At 46.1% G+C, this 20,192-nt stretch overlaps 1 protein-coding gene across 2 annotated transcripts; it reads left to right on the top strand.

Annotated features, from left to right (window-relative positions):
* On the top strand, window positions 1-18,244 carry LOC117249943 (uncharacterized). Of its 2 annotated transcripts, XM_078165705.1 has the most exons (10): window positions 1-207; window positions 2,085-2,225; window positions 4,233-4,384; window positions 6,158-6,392; window positions 7,280-7,411; window positions 7,514-7,863; window positions 7,947-12,036; window positions 13,195-13,282; window positions 13,372-13,412; window positions 14,915-15,017. In XM_078165705.1, exons 1-9 carry the CDS (start codon window positions 150-152, stop codon window positions 13,394-13,396), a joined length of 5,271 nt encoding a protein of 1,756 aa, XP_078021831.1. In that variant the 5' UTR covers window positions 1-149; the 3' UTR covers window positions 13,397-13,412; window positions 14,915-15,017. The 2 variants fall into 2 exon arrangements, with proteins under 2 accessions (XP_078021831.1, XP_033471726.2); XM_033615835.2 differs by lacking the exon at window positions 13,372-13,412 and having other exon boundaries at window positions 31-207; window positions 14,915-18,244.
* The last annotated feature ends 1,948 nt before the right edge of the window (window positions 18,245-20,192 follow it).

Below are 20,192 nucleotides of genomic sequence, written 5' to 3'. Positions count from 1 at the left end.
GGAGATTAGAGGGAGCGGAGTGGGAGGAGAGCGGCGTCGCAGCGAGTCGAGCTGCGTTTCTGCTGCTGCTGCCGTCTGTCTGCTGCAGCCTCAGGAGTGTGTGTGTGTCCGCTGTCTGTGTGTGTGTGTGTGTGTGTGGCGTCGTCGTTATGGTTCTGATCGGAGCGGCCATCAAATCCGTCCTCAAATATCTTAACAAGACCAGAGGTGAGTGTGTGTGTGTGTGTGTGTGTATTTGTTATCGTCGCGTCGGACAGGGCGATGTAGTTCTCTAAAGATGACCTCATAGAACGCAACTCTCTGATTGGCTGTCAGACATACGTTATAATCAATCCGCCTTTCTAAATCAGAGCTCAAGGTGTGTTAAACTGCAGGTAACCATAGCAACAGTAAAGACAACTGAGTCAAGGACCCCTGGAACGTTCTTGAGGACCTTATAATCCCCTCAGTGATCTCCAGAACCTCCTCAAGGACCCATTAAGCCTCCTTAAGCACCCATAGTGCCTTCTGACAGACCTCTGGTACCTATCAAGGACCCCTGGAACATTTTCAAGGACCTTATAACCCCCCCAGTGACCTCCAGAACCTCCTCAAGGACCCATTAAGCCTCATTAAGCACCCATAGTGCCTTCTGACAGACCTCTGGTACCTATCAAGGACCCCTGGAACCTTTTCAAGAATCTTTGGGACCTCCTCAAGGACTGTCTCAGTCATCTCAAGGACCTCTTGTAGTCTCAGCCTTGGGAACTATTCAAAGGACCCAGTGATCCCATCAAAACAACCAATAAACATCCTCAAGGACCTCTATTTTAGCCCCAAGAAAGACCTCTGCTGGTTCTTAAGGACCCATGGAACCACCTCAGTGACCTCCAGAACCTCCTCAAGCACCTGTAGTACGTTCTGACAGACCTCTGGTACCTATCAAGGACCCCTGGAACATTTTCAAGAAAATCTGGGATCTCCTTAAGGACCATCTGAGTCGTCTCAAGAACCTCTTGTAGTCTCAGCCTTGGGAACTATTCAAAGAACCCAATGACCTCCTCAAACAACTAATTAACATTCTCAAGGACCTGTTGTACACCATTAAGAACCCCTGGGATCTTCCCATGGACTATTTGAGCCTCCATACAGACCTCTGGTTCTTCTCAAGGACCCTTGGCAGCCCTGAAAGCCCTCATTAAGAATCATTCCAGTGTCCTTAAGAACCTCTGGTATCTTATAAAGGACCTGGGGAACCACCTCCAAGACTCAAGGATGCTCTGTAGGGACTCCTAAAACTCTGCCAAGCACCTCGGCAACTCAAGGACCACCTAAACCTCTCCAAGGACCTCTGAAATTTATCATGGATCCGTGGAACCACTTCAGTGTCATAAGTACGGTCTTACAGAAGGAGAAACCCTCAAGGACCATCAGAGCTTCCTCAGGGGCCTCTGGGACCTTTGGAGCCCCTCAGTGTTCCCAGGCACATCATCAAGGACCATCTGGGTCTTCTTCAAGGACCCCTGTTACTTCTCATGGAGCCCTTGGACCTTCTCAAGGACCATTTGGGTCTCCTCTAAGGATCTATTTTATTTTATATTTTATTTTGTATTTTTTGCCCTTTGACAAGCAAATGTGAACCGACTGTAATGCAACAATTTTTTTCACGTTCACGAGAATGAGATGGAAGCAGGGTCACAATGACCTTGACCACTGACCTTTGGTCATCAGTTCAAACTAGGGTGAAAGTTGGTGTTTGTACTAATATGTGAAAAAAAAAAATCCTTCAAGGCATTCTTGAGATAGCGTGTTCACGAGAATGAGACGGGCGCAAGGTCACAATGACTTTGACCTTTGACCACCAAAATCACCACATCACTGTTGAGTCCAAATGAACGTTTGTGGTCAGTTTAAGGGAACATCTTAAAGGTATTCAGACGTTCATGAGAATGAAATGGAAGCAAGGTCACAGTGAACTTGACCTTTGACCTTTTGCCATCAGTTCACCCTTGGTTTAAAGTTGATGTTTGTGCCAGAGTTTGTGTGTGAATGTGCTGAGACAAGACTAAACCCTGAGATGTGCTGCGCTCTGTCTCTGTCTGCAGCAGGGGATGGGGACAGTAAGTGGTCTGTTCACTACACTACCCAGAAGCCCCAGCAGGGTCTGCTCTTCGTCCCTGGAAAGAGACGGTCCGGCAGCGCTGATGACCTGCGAGGTCAGAGGTCGACAGGAAGCAACGTCTCAGGTGATCATCTGTGTTTCTTTATTACTGACAGTTAGATGAACACAAGGATCAATCCGCTGCTGAAAATAGTCCCAAACTATGACAGTACTTCCTCCGTCAAGTTACAGTTTATATCCACGTCTTTCCTGACTCGTGTCAGGGTTGACGTTTGTGCCAAATTTGGGGGGAAAAAAATCCTTTAAGGCCTTCTTAAGATGTTGCGTTCATGAGAATGAGACAGAAGCAAGGTCAAAGTGACTTTGGCCTCTGAGCCTTGACCATCAAAATGAAATTAGATTATCCTTGACTGAAGGTTAACGTGTGCCAAATTTGAAAAAAAAAAAAAAAAATCTCTCAAGGCCTTCTTGAGATATTGCATTCATGAGAGACAGAAGCAAGGTCACAGTTACAATTGACCACCACAATCTCATCAGTTCATTGTAGACTGATAAGTGTGCATTAGTGCCAAATGTGAGGAAAATTCTTAAAGGCCTCCTTGAGATATTGCATTCACAAGAATGAGACAGAAACAAGGTCACAGTGACCTTTGACCTTTGAACATCAAATCAGTTCATTGCCCAGTCCAAGTGAACAGTTGTGCCAAATTTGAGGAAATTTCTTTAATGTCTTATTGAGATATTATGTTCAGAAGAGTGAGAAGGACCCAAGGTCACAAAGACATGACCTTTGACCATCAAAATTTAAATGTCTCGTTGTTGACTAAAAGTTGATGTTTGTGCCAAATTTAAACAAATTTTCCCCAAGGCCATCTTGAAATATTAGGTTTATATGAGTGAGACGGAGGCTAAGTCACAGTGACCTTGACCATTGAGCTTTGGCCTTCGGTTCATCCTTGGATGAAAGTTGACATTTGTGCCAAATTTGAAAATAATTTTCCTCAAGGCCTTCTTGACATAGTAGGTTCATGAGAATGAACAGAAGCAAGGTCACAGTGACCTCTGACCTTTGACCACCAAAATCAAATTGGTTGTTGTTGAGTCCAAGTGTACGTTTATGTCAGATTTGAAGAAATCCCCTGAAGGCCTTTTTGAAAAATAACTAATTATTACAATGACTTTTACCTTTGACCTTTGGCCACAGGTTCATCCTTGACTGAAAGTTGATGTTTGTGCCAAATTTGGAAAAACAAAAAAACAAAAAAAAAACCTCAAGGCCTTCTTGAGATATTGCCTTACGAGAATGAAATGGAGGCAACCTCACAATGACTTTGACCTTTGACCTTAGCCATCTGTTCATCCTTGGCTGAAAGTTGACGTTTGTGCCAAATTTAAAAAATAAAATTCCCTCAAAGCCATGTTGAGATAGTAGAGAATGAGACAGACAGACCAGCAACCTGAAAACATGAAACTAGTTGTTTGTCTTTTCACAGTAGTGAGATCTTTATTGACACATCACATTCATCAGTTATGAGACCGAACCTGGACCTTTGACGTAACGAGGACAGGCCAAAATGTCCTCACAATGCAGACATGTCCCCACAATGATGGTTAAAAACTGAAACTGTACCTTACAGAGAGAGTAATACAAGAGCGCCTGCCTCAACCAGCTCTGAGTTCGGCCTTAAAGGCTTTTATTTTGGGGATTTTCTGGTTTTCTAATTGATAAGTTGGAGCAGATTGCAGAGAGCTGCAGCACACACACACACACACACACACACACACACACACACACTGCAGACTGCATCACACACAGCTGCAGTGCCTCAGACAAAGGACCTCGTTTCATGTCATCGGTTAGGCTGAACTTTTACTGCAGTGACGGATTGATTAAACTATTGATTGATTGATTGATTGATGTAAGATGATGTAATCAAATGATGTAATCAGCATCATGATGTCATCCTGTTCAGCTGCAGTTCAATAATAATAATTTTCATTGAGGTGTTTTTTGTCTCAAATTGATCAACATGTTGATTATTGATCTCCTTATTGATTATTGGCTGATTGATCATCTTTGTCTCACCCTGCCTCTGTTCTCTAACACGTGTGTGTGTGTGTGTGTGTGTAGCATGTAACGGGCTGACTCAGCATGGTTACAGCCGAACAGTCGGCTCTCAGCTGCACCCGCCTGGCCCCACCCCCCGCCCATCCTCCTCTGGCCTCGACCAATCAGAGGGCAGCAAAGCGCGCAGAGGGTGGAAGGACAAAAGCAGGAGGATGGTTAGTCACACACACACACACACACACACAACAATAATACGGATGCTGTGTTGACTCATGAATATTAATGAGGCGGAGACGACTGCAGCAGAGCAGCGACACACCAACACCAACGTACATGTGTGTAGACAGACAGACAGACAGACATTTAAGGAACCATAAAAGTACAGTTCATCAATTTACAAGAACACGTTCCTCTGTCATGTAGAACAGGAAGTGAAAGCAAAGTCCATCTGCCATAAAACCAGCACAGTCGCCAGAATAAATGTTCACTGTTCATTTCTGTGAACCGCGGATACGTAACAATTGTACGTTATAACTTAACGTGTGAACAGCAGTGTGAATAATATCTGGTTGGATTCACAAAAACTACTTTGTTATTGTCAGGAAAAGATCACATTTTAGCTATAAATACGTGGTCACGGTGGCTAAAACGCCACAGGAAACGCAGCAATGTCTTGGCACTATCTCTGCTAAAAACACCCACATTTGGTGTCTAAACAGTTGCTTGAAGACGCAGCAATGACTCGTTGGTGTTGAACAGTGGTCTGCATCCCGGCAGGCGTCTCTCCGAGGTGTCACATCCACCGTCCCCTCCACCTCCTGATGACAGTCAGCTCAGACACTACGTCACTTTATAAGTATTTATATGATACGTATGAAACGTAGAAATGTAACGTACCTGTGGTTTGCAGAACCGTACGATACTGACATTTCCTTCTGGTGACTGAAGTGATTAAACTGTATCTCACCAAAGTCGACCTGCTCTGTGAAGGTGTGCTGGCTCTCAAAATAAAACGCCACCACAGGTTCAGATAAGATTAATGGAATGAATTTTCAGATGAACATACACCTACTGACACATGCCAAAATGAAACTGTTGAAACCAGCCAGGTTTATGAAGCTGTTTCCTGCATCAGTGGAGAATGGCTTTGCTTTGCTGCCGTCTGCTGGTCAAACTGAAGTACTGACACAGTCATGACACCACTACTTGCCATCTGTGTGTCTCCTCTCTCACTCATTCACACTTCATTCATCCATGTCTTCTCTGTTTCTCGCCCCTGTTGTTTCAGAGGTCCAGGTTCCTCGACTGTCTCTCTCAGTCGTGCTTTTCAGTTTGTTTCAAGTTTTCAGTTTGGAGGAGAAAGGTAAAGAAACTAGACTGAAGTAGACTAGACTAGAGTGAAGTAGAGTAGAGTACCATCCCTGTCACACCCAATCAGACGTCACCAGACTCTGGTTAAACCTCATCTTAAAATACAGCTTAACTATCACGTCAGGTTTATTCCACACCACTCTGCTGCATCTAGATTGTTCTCGGCTAAACCAAACCGACTCCTCCTCCGTCTTAAACAAGACTCTGATGGGGTAAACTAGATTTGTCTCTGGTTACACTCGACCCCAACAGGTTTTACGAGATGCTAGTGGGCTGTAATTTGAGACCAATCTGTCCTGAGGTTTTAAATTTAAACTACAGGGCTAAACTAGAAGTAAGGCCCAGACACACCAGACCAACTTCAGAGAACTATCAGCAATGAAAGCTGATGGCTGCATCACCTCACAGCGTCTGCGTCTCGGCCAAAAAGTTGTACAGGAACACACCACAAAGACTACAGCCGACAGCAACCAGCACGTACGTAGTAACTGAAACTTAACTCCTTGGGTTGCACTCTGCTGGGGTTGAATCTGACGATAAACCAGGCCATACTGGGTTTAAACTCAACTCTGAACACGCTAAACAAATGTGTACTTTAACTGCGTTTTTGTTCTCAGTCCTCAGCATGCTCAGATGAAGAGGAGAGGTTCATCTTGAACAACACGCGACCTCTGACCCCCCTGGTCCTCAACCCCGTTCATCGCACCTCCTGTTGGGAAGTCTTTGCCCCCACTTACGAGCTGACAGCGGACACGGAGATAGAGCCAACCCCCCGGCTTCCGACTCCAGAGGAGAGGATGAGGCAGCAGGCGGAGGCAGTCCCAGCTGATATAGTTCCGATCAATATAACAGGTAGGACCAGACTGGACTGTGGACTGGACTGGACAAGACTATCAAAGAGTCTTAAATTCAAGATTCATCCCGGACTTGAGATTTGATGTGGATTTGACTTGATTTAGACACAAGCAAAGATTTGGACTTGGGTTGCCTTGGGGTTTCACTCTTTTTTTTATACAGTATATATATACTTTATTAATCCCCCTGAGGGGAAATTCAATTTTTTCACTCCACTGTCATTAACACACAGGTCCGAAATACACACACATGCACAAACAGGACCTATACATGCACTAAGTGGAGAGATGTCAGAGTGAAACTCTTGAAACTCAACTTGAAGTCACAGTTCAACTTGGAGATTCAACTTAGAATATTGACTTTAGTCTGGACTTGACTCAGACTTAGGACTTGGGATTCAACTTATTCTTGAAACTTCGAGACTCAACTCTTGCTTGAGATGCGACTCAGACTTGAGACTTGACTTGGACATGAGATTTAACTTATTTTTGAAATTTGGAGACTTAACTCACACTTGAGACCTGACTCAGACTTGACTTGAATCTAGCATTTGACTCCAACTTGGTGTGTTGCACAGACTTGACTTAAACATGAGACTTGACTTGGACTTGGCGTTTGACTCTGACTTTGATATAGGATTTTAATCCGACTTGAAATTTGACTTGAAGTTAAGACTGAACTTGGAATGGGACAGAGCTTTAACTCAGACTTTTGTCTCAAGCTTGACTTGAACTTGACCCTGATTTGGAGCTGAAGGCAGACTTGAAACTCAACACCAACTCAGTATGTGACTTGGACTTGGGACTCCCCTTGGATTTGGAACTTGTTAAACTGACAGAATCTCTTCTTATTTTGTTGTATTTTCATACATGTGCGTGCCTCAGGAGCAAGTTTTGATCGTCAGGCCAGCTTTCGAAAAGTGGTTTCTAACACCGACTCGTTATCCCGGCAACCCCGCAACCTGAGCCGCCGCAAGACAGTAACCGGGGTACCTGATGATGTCAGCAGGAAACGTGGTATAAGCTCTGCCCATTCATTACCAATTAGCTGTTTTCTATTTCACACCATCTCCACGTCTCTTCCTTTATGTACTCTGTTCTTATCTTCTGTCTTTCCAGACTCTCCTTCGGTTTCTTCCATTCTTCCCGGTCAGTTCTCCACCGCTGGTCGAACTGCCTCATCCTCCTGCAACTCCACCCACCAACAGGAGAACAAAGGGGAGGAGGTGGAGAGGGGAGAGGTCAGAGAGGAGGGGCAGGTCCCAGCAAGGAGGATCCGAGCCCCAAGAGGAAGGGGGATGTCCAGCCTCATGGCCTCTCTTACCTCCTCCCCACCCGTCGACTACTCTTCATCCTCCTCAGACGTCCACAGCCTCCCCCGCATGGCAACCAACTCCTCCCTGAACTCTGAGGCCAGCTGTAGCAGTGCCTCCTACAGGACACTCAGTGCCTCCTCCTCTTGTTGCCAGGTAGGAGAAACTGTGGTCAAAAGTAAGCCAGTAACTACAAAAAAGAATTCGATTGTTACGATTTTTTCTTTTTTCTTCTCCAGTCGCAGGATCTACAGGGTTTCCCCAGCGCCCTCCAGCCCCTGCTGCCCTTTGACCCCACTGCCAGAGTCATCCCCCAGTCTCCCTCCTCCTCCTCCTCCTCTTCTTTACCTTCCTCCCCGGTCACCTCCTCCCTCCCCAGTACCCCCAGCCATGCCCTGCAACCAGAGTGGTCTTACCCTAGCGATAAGTCTCTGAATGAGGCTGCCCAACATCGCAGTTCCCTGTCCTCCTCCCACTACCTCTCTTCCTCTTCCATTGCGGAGTCTGAGTCAGAGTTTGGCTGCCAGGCTCTGGATGACCAGACTCCCACCCAGCAAGAGACGTGGAACTACCAGCCCCTGTCTCCCAGCTCCAGCATCCACAGCAGCCAGACCGGGAGTGACTGGACAGGCATTACCCAGGAAATGAGATGTGTTTCTGGGGAAGGTTGGAGCTGCGATCCCCTGCTTTCCTCTGGTCGCTCCACCCCCTCTCATGCTGACTGCAACTCTTTGTGTTCAGAGAAAAGGCCCACCTCTCCCTTGCTAAATCGGGAGAAAAGAAAGCACAGCACTTCCTCTTCATACTCGTGCAGCAGCACACGCAGCTTCTCCCTCCGCAAGTCCAAGCGCCCGCCTCCTCCGCCATTGCGCTCTGACTCTCTGAGGCGCCGCCCGGGTCGTAGCAAACCCTCCCGCTCCTCCTCTAGTCCCCATCCGGTGCGGAGCCCCCACCTGGAGCACACCACCCATCAGACCCCTGCATCATCCCCACAGACCTTTGATGACCCCTGGGTACCCCGAAGCAACACCAAAAGACGCCAGAGTGGGTTTAACTGTGGGACAGTAACAACCTTTGAACCTCTAATCCCTGACTGCCAGGCGGCTACCTCCACTGATGATCCTACTACTGAACAGCTACTGCCGAGCCCTGGGCACCCACATGCCCACGTCTTCACTCCTGAGTCTCCAGGCTCAGAGGAGGAGGGGCTAAGACTTACTCTCAACCCCCAACCAGCTGCCTCTTCTGTGGCCGGGCTTCAGCGCCTTGCTTCACCATCCAGTGGCTACTCCAGCCAGTCCAACACCCCTATACCTGGCACTCCTGTGTCCTCCCCCCTCTCCCCCTCCTCGCCTCTCGCAGCAAGCCCTGGAGCCTTCTCCCTCCCCCCGACCTCCCCCTTCTCCTCTTTACACTCATCTTCCTTCCCCCTTTGCCCTGCCGTCTCCTCCGTGCCCAGGGTGATGTCTCGGGCCGAAGGGAAGCCGAAGCCACCGGTGCCAGAGAGGAAGTCGTCACTCTTCTCATCCCTGTCCTCCTCATTTTCCTCCACCTCCTCCCTCTCCTCTTGCACCTCCTCAGACTCCTCTGCCAAGCATCCTCTTCTCCCCGCCCCACCTCCTCCTCCTCCTCTACCAGAGTCTTCCTCTCCTTCGCCTCCTGTCTTCTACTCCCCCTTTCCCGAGTCCCTTCCTCCACCTCCTCCTCTTCCTCAGCCCTGCCAGCCTGCTCCTTCCTTCACCAAACTCTCTGCTGCTCCTCCTCCTCCACCATCATCCCTTCCTCCTCCACCTCCCCCACCTCCTCCCCCTCCTCCTCTTCCACCCTCATCCCTCCCTAGTCCTCCTCCTCTACCTCCTTCCTCACGGCCTCCTCCTCCCCCCTACTCGTACACTGTCAGACAGGCCTCCCACGGTCTTGTGTCCACCACGTCATCATCAACCAACTTCCCTCCTCCACCAACCTCTCCCCCTCTGCCCGCATCTTCTCCTCTCCCTCCCTTGTCAGAACTCTCAGAATTGCCAATTGCTGATCTTCCTCCACCACCACCACCTCCTCCTCCTCTCCCCGCATCCCCTGCCACCCCGCTTTCCTCACCAGGGCTTGGGAAGTCCCCAAACCTCTATGTTAAAGTGGCCACGACCCCCTGCCCTCTGGTCACTGCCAAAGCTTTGCAGGGTGTCAAACTCCGCTCCATCAAGAACGAAAAAGGTCTCACTAGCATCATGCTAACTGATGCTGCATCTGCTGATGCTACACCACATAACCAAGCTGACACATTGTCAGCTGATGCTAATCATGCTAATACTCTCCCTGATCTACCAAACAAAGAAGTTCCTCTAGGCAGTGCTGCGCTGGCTAATGCTAATCTTGATAGCCAGGCTAGCACTGAAGATACACTAGTTGGAGCTGGATCACAAAATGCTGCCTGTCATCTCTGGAGCAATGAACCCAACATAACTTTAACAGGTAATGCTAACATCAATTGCCCTGCCAATGGTTTTGCAAAGCGACCTGGATGCAAATCTGATCACGATAACCACAACCTTACAAAACGTGATGTGGGGACATCCAAAGAAGAGTCATCTTATACTAATCTACTGAGCCGAGGAGGCATTGCCGCTAGCCCAGCTAACCAAAGATGCTCTGGGCCGAAGGTAACCAACGGGGAAACTCCTCAAGACATCCAGTACAATGAACAGGAGAAGGAAGACTCAGTCCCCAGCTCAGATAGTCCCTGGGTCAAAATGTCTTGTGGTGCTGACATAAACCACAAAAACACAATTATTCAACATCCGTTTTTGCACCAACCGGTCACGGATATAACAGTGCCAGACACTAAGCTAACTGTAGAGAAACAGGGAAACACAGACTCTTCGTACTGGACGCTCTCTGGATCAAAACAAGAGTCTCACAGAGAAGGCAGAACAACACTGTCAGAGAGCAGAGGTGAGATAGAGACACATGATAAGAATAATTCAGAAATATGGAACGGTGCAGCTGATGAGGTTTCAGCAGCATATAGGGATCTTAAACAGAGTAATAGGATCTGTCAGCCAGGAAGCCCAAGGAAACTCCGCTCCCCAGAGAAGCCGACCCTGCCAAAGAAGCCCAATCTTTGCATTTTGGGTCTCATGCCATCCCCTGAGGCCACACAAGGACCAGGTGGGTGGAAGAGCGGTGGACAAATCACAGCACCTTCTCCTGGGCTCAACAGCCAATCACAGCTTCCCGCTGATTCCTTATGCACACCATTGCACAGACACCTGACCCCGAGTTCACCTTCACAAAAGCACCTGACTTGTACCGCTGTTGACAAAATGATTACTCCTGACAAATCAATAATGCAAACTTTACCATCAACTGATGACACTGCCTCACCTGTAAACACAACACCTGCCAACGTCACCGCACACTCACCTGCCAGCTCCCCTCAGAGGCAGAAGCCACCAATTTTGCACAAGAAGCCGGATGTCTCATCGACTTCACCCAAAACAAACAAACCACTCACTGCAGCTAAAGATAAAGGGGAGGCATCACGAGGCACCACCGGGACCAGAAGCACCTTAGGGACCGTCTGCGCCACGGGGATCATGGCTACCACAAGGGCTAGGAACACTTTAAATGGGACCATGGAGAACTGTGGTACCTCAGGAACTTGGGGAACTTCTGAGACCTGTAGCATCTACAGGAACTCATGGGTGTATGGAGCTACCTCCACCCAGAATGGTAGCACCCAAACTGGGGCAACAGACCCCTGGATCATCAAGACAAGACTTCATAAGGACAATGAGAGAATGTTTCATACGAGCATTATGAGATCATCGCTGGCTGAAGATGAAGAGGAAGAGGAGCAGGAGAGGGTGGAAGAGAGGGAGATGAAGACAACAGGGATGATGATGACGTCTTCCACCGCAAGGAAAAAGGACAAAGCAAGAAAGAGGAGGAAGAGGAGGGCAGGCAGGAAGCTGCTAATGATGTCATCAGCAATGGAACCCTCCCCCTCTTCATCGTCATCATCATCATCCTTGTCATCTTCATCCTCATCTGGAGATGAACGAGATGTGGTGAAAGAGAGAACGATGCCAACAAGTCAGAGGAGGAGGACAAAGACAGTATGCAATCAAGACACCAGTGACTCCGAGAGCTCCTGCACTCTGATTGGTCAAAGCAGGTGCTCCCTCAGCAGTGCGCTGTCCACCGACAGCTTGCAGGGGGAGCTGTTGCTTCCAGACCTCCTGATACAGGAGGATGAAGAGGAAAAGAGGAGCAAGGAGGGAGCAGACAGTAGGAGGGAGGTGGTGAAGGAGGCCCGAGGACCTCCAGATGGTGAGTTGGGTTTACTGGAGTTGCACTTTGGCTTGAAACTACTAGATTGTTCCTTGTTATAGTGCAGATGCATCAAATCGACCACAAAGAACTAGTGGTGACAAAGGCCGACTGTTGCATTGCCTCAAGTCGCCTGTGTCTAGGCCAAAAAGTTACACTTGAACACACCGCAAAGACTACAGTCAGCAATTAACTAATATGTACGTTCTGCACCTGTCAAAGCCAGTTCAAAACTACTCATATCACCCAGAAACCTATGGTCCTGGTAACCATGTGGATTCCACTTGACACGCTTCCCCCAAACACTGTTGCAGACCAAGGACACCTCTTCATGGCACAAGCACTCCCCAGTGGCACAAAACTGTTCAGGAATGGCACAATGAACGTGACAAATGTTCGAGGCATCACCCTGGCCTCCAAATTCCCCGGATCCCAATCAGATTGAGGATCTGTGGGTTGTGCTGGTACCCTAGAGGTACCCCAATCCACGGTGGGGCCTCCTTGGATCGGGCTTGGCTCTGACTTGTCAAGGCATGGACACAGGACCTCTGGGAGTGTCTGGCATCAGGGGGTTGGTGGCAGATCCTTTGAGTGCTGTTGGTTGTGAGGTGGCATACCAGCACGTCCCACAGATGCTTGATCAGATTGGAATCTGGGGAATTTGGAGACCAGGTTGACACCTTGAGCTCTTGTGTTCATTGAGCCATTCCTGCATTGTGGCATGGTGCATTGTCCTGCTAGGGGAACACTGCCTTCGTCATGAGGAGATGTCTTTGGCCTGTAACAGTGTTTGGGTGGGTGGTGCATATCAGGTGGCATCCACATGAACCTCAGGACCAAATGCTTCCCAGAGGAACATTTCATCACACGTTATTCACTCAGTGGTTTTAATGTTTTGCCTGATCGGTGTGCAGCTGCTAGATTTGACAGGAATTTGACGTTGCAGACTTGGTTAATTCAGGCTCAGAATATGTTCCACTTGGAGCTTGGGCTTCTGTTGGTACTTGGAATCAGACGCAGTACTTGTGTACCACGCTGAAATGGGGAGAACATGTTGGAGCACCTGGAGGAAACCAATCCTGACATGGGGAGAAAATGCAAACTCAATGCACAGATGGGCTCCTACTGTTGTGTCTAATACTTTGTTTCTCTGTCCAGCCGATGTGTTCGTCAGTGTTTCGGCAGATCAGATGTTTGTCTCCGGTCGACCACGGACGACAGAGGATCTGTTTGCTGTCATCCACAGGTAGGGAAACTCACTAACACACAATGCACACTGTTACTGGACAAATCTCATGTGTCTGCCTGCTTTCTCCCTCCGCCTCTGTGGAGCAGTGCAGTATGGGAAGGCACAGCATGAATGCCATGGCAGGCAGGTAAAGATCACTGAATGTGTGGTAGATGGAGTTAAGTTCTTGACCCTGGGTGGCTGTAACCAGATAAATAATTGGTTTTCCCTTTCCTTTCCTTTTCCCCTGTTCCCTCTGATAGGAAGCGTAGTTATGTCTTGTCCCTGAAAGGAAGCATTCTGTCCATTTGTCTTTGTTGCCCAAATAGTAACCTCCTTCCTTGCTCCCCACCTTTTACACCGCCTGTTCAAGGAGGGAATGTTATGCCGTTTTTCCATCTCACCGTTCATTATAAAAGGTATAATGGCAGAACTCGGGAACAGAGTTGTCTCACCGTTAAACCGATGGTGGAGCTAGAAACAGCAGCGAGTCCACGTCTGTGTGGAAGGGACAGACTGCAGGACAGGAGGGAAGTGATGTTTTGATGAGGTATTATATGTGCAACCAACCACTAGGAAGGCAGCAGTTAGCAGCTAACTCAGAGGAAGAACAGCAGCTGTTAGTAGTTATCAGCCAACTCAGAGAAATAGAAGAGCAGCTGTTAGCAGTTAGCAGCCAACTCAAAGAAGAAGAGCAGCAGCCGTTAGCAGTTAGCGGCTTACTCAAAGCACAACAACAGCAGCTGTTACCAGTTAGCAGCCAACTCAAAGAAGAACTGCAGCTCTCCAAAAAACAGTCCTACTGCAGGCCTTTTTGTTAGTATTGTTACACACCTACATCTCCTAGAACAGATGACCCACTCCATACGACTCCAAAAAGAACTGGGAAAAAAAACGGTGGGAAAAATGGTGTATTTATTTAGCCAATGAGACCAATACTTAATAACGACTCTTCTCTGTGTGACATTACATTGTAAAGATGCTAATATTTGCATTGAGTCGCTATTCATCCCATGACGTCATATGTTCGTTTTGTATTGTGTTTTGTTTATTCCTGACATTATAAAAAATACTCATAAATAAAAAGTTAAAAAAAAGAAGAACAGCAGCTGTTAGCAGTTAGCAGCCAACTCAAAGAAGAACAGCAGCCGTTAGTAGTTAGCAACCAACTCAGAGAAGAAGAACAGCGCCTGTAAGCAGTTAGCAGCTAATTCAAAGAAAAAGAACAGCAGCTGTTAGCAGTTGGCTTCGTTACATCAGCCACCATGTAAAAGGGACGCTAAATGTTTGTCATCGTCGTGTTATGTCACTGTTTAAGTTACGCTAAAACGTCATGTCTGTCGTGCCTCTTTTACTTTTGGGGTGCCGACATGCTTTCTGAAATCACACTCTGTCTTTTGATTCTGTTTTACAAAGTCACGGCGGCGTGAAGAGACTTCGTAGCAGCCCTGTCGGCTCCAGTTGCTCCCATATGTCTTGTCCCCTGACTCGGGTGCTTGTTTACTTTCTAACAGGGAACTTTTTTGTTTCCTGTGCCCCAAATTTGGAATTTCCTCACAAGTCCGTCCCTGCGTTCACTCGAATCACGACTTTTTATTTTGACTTTTGTTTTGTCACTCAGGACTGTTGATCTTTCTGTGTTTGTCTCAGGTCTAAGAGGAAGATGCTTGGAAGAAGGGATGCAGAAGATGGTAGGCTCCGTATCTCGTCTTCTTCCTCCTCTTCTGCTTCTCCTTCGGACACACCCTCTGTCCCTCTGGCCCGTCTTACCCGACCTGCAGCACTCAGAGATCAAAGGTCAGCGAGAAGTGAAAGCTTTAAGGCCCTGCTGCTGAGGAAGGGTAGTCGGTCTGATTCATCGTCTCGAATCTCGGCTGTCGAACGGCTTGGCATACTTGCTGCACCTGCTGCCATTGGTGACCTTCAGAGTGTGCCGCCACTGCCACTGCCACCGCCACCGCCACCAGACCTCCCGCAAGACAAACTTATGAGCGTGTCCCGTACCTCAGATACATGTGACACTAATACCCACCTCACTCTGGACGCACCTTTGTCCACAACGTCTCTGTGCAATCAGAGCTTCTCCATGATCGGATTCGGATGGGGGCAAAGGGATCTGAGCTACAATGACCTAATCCTCTCCTCCTCCTCCTCCTCCTCCTCTCACTTTCTCTTCCTCTCCTCCTCCTCCTTGCGGCCTCGCTCCCTCACTCCCCCTTGCTCATCCAGTCGGCGTTTTGCAGCTCGCTGCCGCCTCTACGCCGCCCCTATGACCGCCATCTTTGAAGGGGACAGTGAGGAGGAAGAAGAGGACGACGACGAGGTTTTCATGAAGTCTCCAGGAACCGAAGGAGAATCAAGCCAGAGGTTGGTCGAGACTTCCTGATGGACAGGCAACATTTAGAAACGCAGCTGCGATGTGGATCCGACAGGAAGTCCATGGAGCATACCTGCGTGATGCACCTTCCCCAGAAAGTCCTTCCTGAACGTGACAAGGTCTGGGTCTTCATCTGATCCCAATCAGGTTCACAAGCATGTTGCGCTGAACTCAGCTGACCTCCACCGGACTGACTTACAGCCTGAAGCATCTTACTGAATGTACCGAAGCACACTCAGCGACTCTCGGACTTGTCACTAGCAGCCACACTGACATGTCAGAAAACTACAGAAGCCTGGAAAGGACACTCTTGTGGTTACTCAAGTTGTTTCCTTATGATTGTGGAACCATGATCTCAAGAAAACAAATAATTTTCTTGTTAACTTTACCCCCAGCACCTCGAGTTTATACACTTTAATTTAAACTATGGTTATTATCCTGCTTTTTTGTATTTTGCTTGATTTACTTTTTTGTTTTCCTACTCGCACAGACGCTGAACTCACTTTCTTATTTTGTTTGTTACTCAGTTTGTTTTACTATCTCGCACCAGTGAGAAATCTAAATTATCCATCCTCGGTCCAGTGAACAGATTTCCGTCTGACCAAAGAGGACGTGGAATTATGTCAGATCTGGACATAAGAAGCATTTTCTTGAGATCACAGAGTGAATGTTACAATAATTATAATATTGTACAATAATAACAATGTGTAGGCATTTATATTGTAAAGGTTTCCATGACGTCATAAAGAAACTTAAGATTCTTCAGATCCGACATTTAACAGATTATAATGAGGTAAATTCAGCAGTTTAAAGGTAGAGTCTCTGATTCTATTAATAATACCACTCAAATCCCAAACTAACACACGCGCTCCTTCAAAAGCTCCACCCCACTAATTCATGGACACACATTGCCAAGGTCATGACAGTTAGGTTTAGGCAACAGAACTACTTAATTAGGAAAAAATCGCAGATGTCACTAAAAAGAAAAAGAGGCTTTGAGCAGCTTGAACGCGGCTGGAAAGGCCGCGGTGTGTCGTTACAAAATATCCGGCTTAAGGTTTGTTGCTACAAAACACTTGTCTTTAGGTGATTCAAATGTGGCTTGAAATGCAGCGATGTGTTGCTACAAAACACCCAACTTTTAGGTGTGTTGCCACAAAACTCAACTTTTCAACAGCTACAAAACAAGCGATTGTTTTGTGGCTACACAACGCTACCGATCAAGCCACGTTAGCTTGAGTGGTTGCAGTGTGTAGCTACAAAACAATAGGTTTGAGTAACTTAAACACAGCTCAATGGTGGTATGTCGCTACAAAACACCCAGCTTTGAGCTGTGATGCTACAAAACACCCGGGTTTGAGGTGGGTCGCTATAAAACACTGGGCTCCAAGACAAATTTCTCTAAGGAGACCAATAAATGAACTGAACTGAACTGAACTGAAATTACTTAAATGCAATGGTAAACGGCTGTGCTGTCTAACTACAAAAGAATCGACCTGAGGAGCTCAAATGCAGCTGAAAATGCGGTGGTATGTTATTACAAAACACCTGGCTTTGACGTGTGTTGCTATAAAACACCCAGCTTTTAGGTTTGTTGCTACAAAACACTCAACTTTGAGTGGCTTAAACGTGGCTTGAATGGCTGCAGTGTGTAGCTACAAAACAATTGTCTTGAGTAGCTCAAATGCAGCTGAAAAGGCAGTGGTATGTCGCTACAAAACACCTGGCTTTGAGCTGTGTTGCTATAAAACACCTGACTTTGAGGTGGGTCACTACAAATCACCCGGGTTTGTAGTATGTTGCTATAAAACACTCAGCTTTGAGGTATGTTGCTATAAAACACCCGGTTTTGAGTGGCATGAATGTAATTTGACAGTGTGTTGGACCAGAATCATAAACTCCACCTTTAATTTAGCGCAAAGTTCTAATCATCCGATCCTGATTTGGGACGTTTCGATCAGTCTGTCGTGACATCACATCCGGACACAAACACATCCTGGCTGCATAATTTCCAAACAAACTCAAACAAACTGGATGTTTTTGTTTATTCTGATTATTTCAAACATTTTTGACGTCATGCTAAGCTTCTCCTCGTCTGTTTGACTTTACATTTTTATATATTGTTACCAGCTGTAAGCTGAGACGCTCATGACTGAGGGATGTAGTTTGTCCTGAACTGTAAATAACTCGTCTGTTTCTCTCATGTTGCTTCTTCTACTTCTTTTACTGCTGCTGGATCTTCACTTATCATAGCATCTTCTTCGGTAATGAGTCAGTTTCAAGCCTCAAATCAGATTAATTTTATAAACAGGAGTAGCAGATAGTGAGAAGACGTAGTGGTCAGAAAGATGATGTAACTTTTTAAGGTGGAGGCTTTGAATTTAGGAACATGATTATTGTGTATGTGAATGTCAGAGGTTCAGATTTACTCTATTAACAGTGACATTAATAAAGTTTAACGAGAACGATGGAAAGAGAACATGAGAGAAGAACAGTGACTGAAAACTGTTTGTTGGAGGTTTAAAGGTGGAGATCATGAAACAGGAAACGTAAATGTAAATAAAGAAAAGTGGAAGCAATAAAGGACGAACGAAATTCTGAAACTACGATTTGTTTGACTTATTTTTTATTATTGTACACAAAAATAACTAGAAAAGCACTCAGAGAGTGCAGACCTCCGCCAAGTAGGTAACCGCTAATGTTTGTCAATCGCTAACGTTATGTGCATGACCAAAACATCAAGTTGGGAGGCAGTTTTAATCAAAAGCAGCGTCTTGTACATACCGTGTCATTGAGTCAGGAAAACCCCCATTCAGTCAGACGATAGACTTTATGTATTCCTGACGAGCCCAAGTAGGCCTACTCGCCACTGCCAATCGGTGGCGCACGTCTGGTCATGGAATGAGTCTATTCTAAAACTCTGTGCTATTTTGAGCTATTTTATTAATTTAATCCCGATCACCACCAAACTTGTATCATCTGTCCCTTGTCCCATTATCCACCTTTCCTAAAAATTTCATCAAAATCCGTTCATAACTTTTTGAGTTATTTTGCAGACAAACAGACCAACACCGGTGAAAACATACCCTCCTTGGCAGAGGTAATAAACTTATCAGCTGTTCTCCATCAGCTGTGGAGAATCTAGTATAGAAACATGCTGTGAATCCTAAAGATGATATGATGAACATGATGTTCTATCAGGGTGCAGTATGTGTCTCCGACCACAGGGTGGTGCTGTGGATCAGGTCTTTCTGTCCTCATAGTTCACTACGTCCTCTCAGCCTGTTCACAGCAGCTCTGCATCCACAGGTTGAAATGGTTCTTGAGGAGAACGTCATTCATCATGAAGCTGTTGATCCGTCTGTTGGCTGCAGATGAAATTACAACCTTTAATATTTTTATTATTATCAGCCACATTTTTGTAAACAGATTAAAACTTTATTTATAAACATCAGACCAACAGTCAACGATATTGAACATTGTATTTACACAGAAAATTAAGAACTGTGTGTTTGTGTCAGAACGAAGAGACAATCAGCTCTTTGGTTCTCATCAGCCTTCACCTATGTTACTTTACGTTAAATACAAACCACAAATCTTCATGTAAACTTTCAGAACGTTACTATAAATATGTAACTTTACATAAAGTTCGTAACTTGATCACACCCAACTAGCCTTAGGAACTTTGCGATAAGTACGTAACATGAAGATGCCCGACCGTATTTCTTTTCTTAAAGCTAATCTACATAACGTGCAATTCTTTCCCAAAGCTAACCAACATAAATTTACATAAAGTACATAAAACATATCTTGATGACGCCCAACCATAATTCTTTTCCTAAACCAAACCTACGTAAATTTACTTTCCTAAATCCAGGCAACGTAACTTTACTTGCCTGAACCTAACCTATGTAACTTTACGTTAAGTACACAAAGTGATGAAGCCCTATCCTTTTTTGTCATGTTACATACTTAACATAAAGTTACGTACATAATTTTATGTTACAGTGCCAAACCATGTTTCTTTCTGTTGTCAGGTTACTTACTTAACGTAAATAACTTTATTTTGAGAATGTAACATGAAGATGCTCAACCATGTTTTTTCCCTTAACGTAATCTTCATAAATTTACTTTCTTAAACCTAACCTACCTAACTTTACATTAAGTTTATAGCATGACGACCCCCAGCTTAATTTTTTCTAACCCTGACCTAACCTACGTAACTTTAGGTGAAGTACGTAAATTTACGTTAGGTTTGTAACATGACAACGTAGTTTGTGTGGCGCTAATCCTTTAAGTATTTTTAAAAAGCCCTGTATAAGGCTACGTTGTTTGAGGAGATTCCAGACGTTCTTAATAAGGGTTCTTTCAGGGGCACCTGATGTGGTTTAAGAGGTTATTTCGGGTGTCTCAAAGGTTCCTGGGGAGGTTGCAGATGTTTTTGATGTTTCAGGAGTCTTTAGTGTCATTGCGGTGGTTCTGAGAGTGTCTCAGAATCTCCTGATGATATTTTAAAGGACTGATTATGAAGTGTCAGAGGTCCTTGAAGAA

This window comes from Epinephelus lanceolatus, chromosome 24, assembly GCF_041903045.1.
Source record: "Epinephelus lanceolatus isolate andai-2023 chromosome 24, ASM4190304v1, whole genome shotgun sequence".
Lineage (NCBI taxonomy): Eukaryota > Metazoa > Chordata > Actinopteri > Perciformes > Serranidae > Epinephelus > Epinephelus lanceolatus.
This window is presented reverse-complemented; position numbering and strand designations above follow the sequence as displayed.

What these genes read in the sequence shown, in the direction of transcription:
- LOC117249943 (XM_033615835.2), top strand. Translation starts at nt 150, where the DNA reads ATGGTTCTGATCGGAGCGGCCATCAAATCCGTCCTCAAATATCTTAAC. An exon ending in AGGACAAAAGCAGGAGGATG is followed by an intron (nt 4,385 to 6,157) that starts GTTAGTCACACA and finishes TTTTGTTCTCAG; the next exon opens with TCCTCAGCATGCTCAGATGA. An exon ending in GGCCCGAGGACCTCCAGATG is followed by an intron (nt 12,037 to 13,194) that starts GTGAGTTGGGTT and finishes TTCTCTGTCCAG; the next exon opens with CCGATGTGTTCGTCAGTGTT.